Below are 2,898 nucleotides of genomic sequence, written 5' to 3'. Positions count from 1 at the left end.
AAAAAAAAAAAAAAAAAAAAAAAAAAAAAAAGAAAAAAAAAGTAATGTACAATTTCAATCGATCTCGGCGATTCTTCTCTTCTTCTATCTATATACCTATCTATCTGTTTATCGTTCGATACTTATTCCAATCCTCACCTTGAGAACCAGCGCAATTCATCGGTGTCCCATTTGGTGGCCCTCCGTTTTGCACAGGCGACGGATACGATCTGCAAAGAAAGATTACAAAATTACGTCAACCGTCAAGCGTATATCGCTATCTCGGCTGATACGGTTCATAGTTCGCCAACAGCCGCCAAGTCGCGATCGAAAGTCGAATATACCTATACACCGTTCCCTTCTTTTCTTTCTTTCTTTCTTTCTTTTTTTCTTAGAGAAACGGAAAAAGAAAACGGCAGAAGGAAATATGTCTTTTCAACCAGCAACAGGTAATTTTAACTCGTTTCGAGATAATATTCTTCCCCATAATCTCTTTCTTTCTCGCTCTTTCTTTCGAAAGAGAGCTGTCCGAAAAATATTTCGAGCGAAGAAATAACGAAGGAATCGCGCGCAAAAAAAACTCGAGACAAAAAAGTCTAAACTGTACCCTATTTAAACTATCCTATTTCGTGCAAGCGAGCCAACGGTCGGTTACGATTCGTTCTCTTCGTCGCCAGACGTCGTCCTTCTCCTCCTCCCCTCCTCGTCCTTGTTCGTCCATCTTTCTCGAGCAGGTAATAGTTGGATCTTGGGAAGCTCGCGTGACACGCACAAACGAGCGTCGGTAACGCGCTTCGCCGCATCCAAATTAGTCGCATCGTTGGATTGCCGCGAGAGCGGGTCGCACAGTTGCGGACAATTCGAATCGTTCCTCGCGTTGCTGGTTGTGGAGATCGGTGGTGGGCAAAAGAACGAGGCAAAAGTGTGTAACCGTGCTCGAATTTGGAGCGATCGGTTCGGTTTACCAGCCAACGGTCTAAAAGCTGTGTCACTCTACACCACGGGGAAAGTCGATGGACGTGAACGGGAGAGGGGGAGGGAGAGAAAGAGATGGGAGGAGAGGGGGAAGAGCGAGGGAAGAGCTGCGTGGTAATGGGTCTCCGCGCTACAAATATTACGCTCGAGACTAAATACAAACAATCAGGTTTGTACGGTTTTGTACTGAGCAACGTTGTACGTCGCAGCCGATGCTTTGTTGCCCGTTTCCGTTAAAATTGAAAATTACAGGTATACGGTGCGATCGTCGAATCGATATTACTCGCATCGTACTCTTTTCCCACGGTATCGGTCGATTCGTAAGCGCGTTCGTAAGAAAGGGTTACCGGAAAGGGGGAGAGGGGGGAGTTATATTATATAGATATCACTCGATAATTTCCATCTAAATACCGTAATCGCATAGCGCGATACGATGTTTCCGCTCGTGCGTAACTTCGATCCCGAGAACTTGAAAATTTCCTTCTTCCTCCTCCCTCCCACCTTTGAATTATGGATCGCGCGATTGTCGCGCAGGGGGTTGACTCTAATAATAGCGGACCACGCGTCCCAGGTAAGACGTAATTTTCGCCGACGGTAAAATCGTTTCTTCGCGCGCGAAGAAGATTCTTCGCGGATCCATCGGTCGGGAAGGTCACGTGGTAGGGAAACGCGAGCGTTTACTTTTCCGTCGAGAGACGTTTTCCGGACGAGAGAAACGTGGGGAAACGGCCGCTGTTCGAGACAGCGCGATGCTCTGGACAAGAAACAGTTACGTAAAGAGAGAGATAGGATACTACGCGTCTCCTTTCGTCCCGTCTCGCCCCGTCTCGCCTCGCCTCGTTTCGTCTCGTTTCGTTTCGCGTTTACGATCTAAGGAAAGAGAGGGAGGAGGGAGAGAGAGGGGGGGAGGCCGCCGCTGGTCGAGACGGCGCGATGCTCTGGGCAAGAAGCAGTTACGTAAAGAGAGAGATAGGATACTACGCGTCTCCTTTCGTCCCGTCTCGCCCCGTCTCGCCTCGCCTCGTTTCGTCTCGTTTCGTCTCGTTTCGTTTCGCGTTTACGATCTAAGGAAAGAGAGGGAGGAGGGAGAGAGAGGGGGAAGGAGGAGAAGACGTTACGTTTGAAAATTAGTCAAAGACGGAGAAACGTACGATTTTCGACGCGTACGATCGAAACACGGGAGAAAGGAAGGATGTGGTTTACTTTCTCTTTTCGCGAAGCGTAGCGTCTACGAAAGCGGATGCCTCGCATTTTCGAGGAATCGTGACGAAGCGAGCGATGCGATCGCCTCGACTCTCCTTCTATCGTTTCATCGATATTCCGTGGTCGGTGTTAGCAAACTCGGTTGGTAAAATCGGGAGTGGTAAACGCCGATACGGAAAATCGAGTATCGCGTTACTTTCGCGGATATCCGTGTAAATTCATTTTCGCGGAGAGACGATACTGTTGGGTGAAAAGACGAGGGAAGGAAAAAGGAAGCCGCGATAAAAGTGGCTTCGTAGATAGGTAGGTAGGTAGGTAGGTAGGTAGGTAGGTAGGTAGGTAGGTAGGTAGATAGGTGGGTGGGTGGGTGGATGGATAGGTAGGAAGACCATGGGATGCACTCGTTCGTAGTGCTATCGACGCGACGCGTCGAGTATTCACGGTGCAACGCGCACTGGAAAATGATCGTTCCGATGCATTTAAGGAAACCGTAGTCCACCGCGTCTTTCTCTTTTTTTTTTCCGCAACCGTTGGCCAAAATGAAAAAACTGAAAACTATTCTCCGAGCCTTACGTCGCTTCGCAGCTGCGTTCTTCGTTATCGCGAGAACGAGCCGAAACGAATAGGCGAAGAAAAAAAAATCCGCTCGTACATCGTAATCATTGTCCGCGTCGTCACGCTGTACTTCGTACGAACTAAGTAATCGCGACGTTCGAGTCGAGATCGACGAACGCACACGAG

General features: G+C 48.7%; 2 protein-coding genes across 2 annotated transcripts in view; one reads left to right on the top strand and one right to left on the bottom strand.

The window, feature by feature from the left end:
• Positions 1-2,898, top strand: part of LOC102680176 (DNA (cytosine-5)-methyltransferase 3C-like) — a 43,955-nt gene that overhangs the window by 15,224 nt on the left and 25,833 nt on the right. The window lies entirely within an intron of this gene.
• LOC102673730 overlaps positions 1-2,898 on the bottom strand; it is a 34,406-nt gene that overhangs the window by 17,663 nt on the left and 13,845 nt on the right. The window contains exon 2 of the mRNA XM_031511711.1: positions 139-209. Within this exon, the coding sequence (XP_031367571.1) occupies positions 139-209 (71 nt within the window). The remainder of the gene's footprint in view (positions 1-138; positions 210-2,898) is intronic.

Source organism: Apis dorsata, unplaced genomic scaffold (genome assembly GCF_000469605.1).
Source record: "Apis dorsata unplaced genomic scaffold, Apis dorsata 1.3 scaffold_344, whole genome shotgun sequence".
NCBI classification, from domain to species: domain Eukaryota; kingdom Metazoa; phylum Arthropoda; class Insecta; order Hymenoptera; family Apidae; genus Apis; species Apis dorsata.
This window is presented reverse-complemented; position numbering and strand designations above follow the sequence as displayed.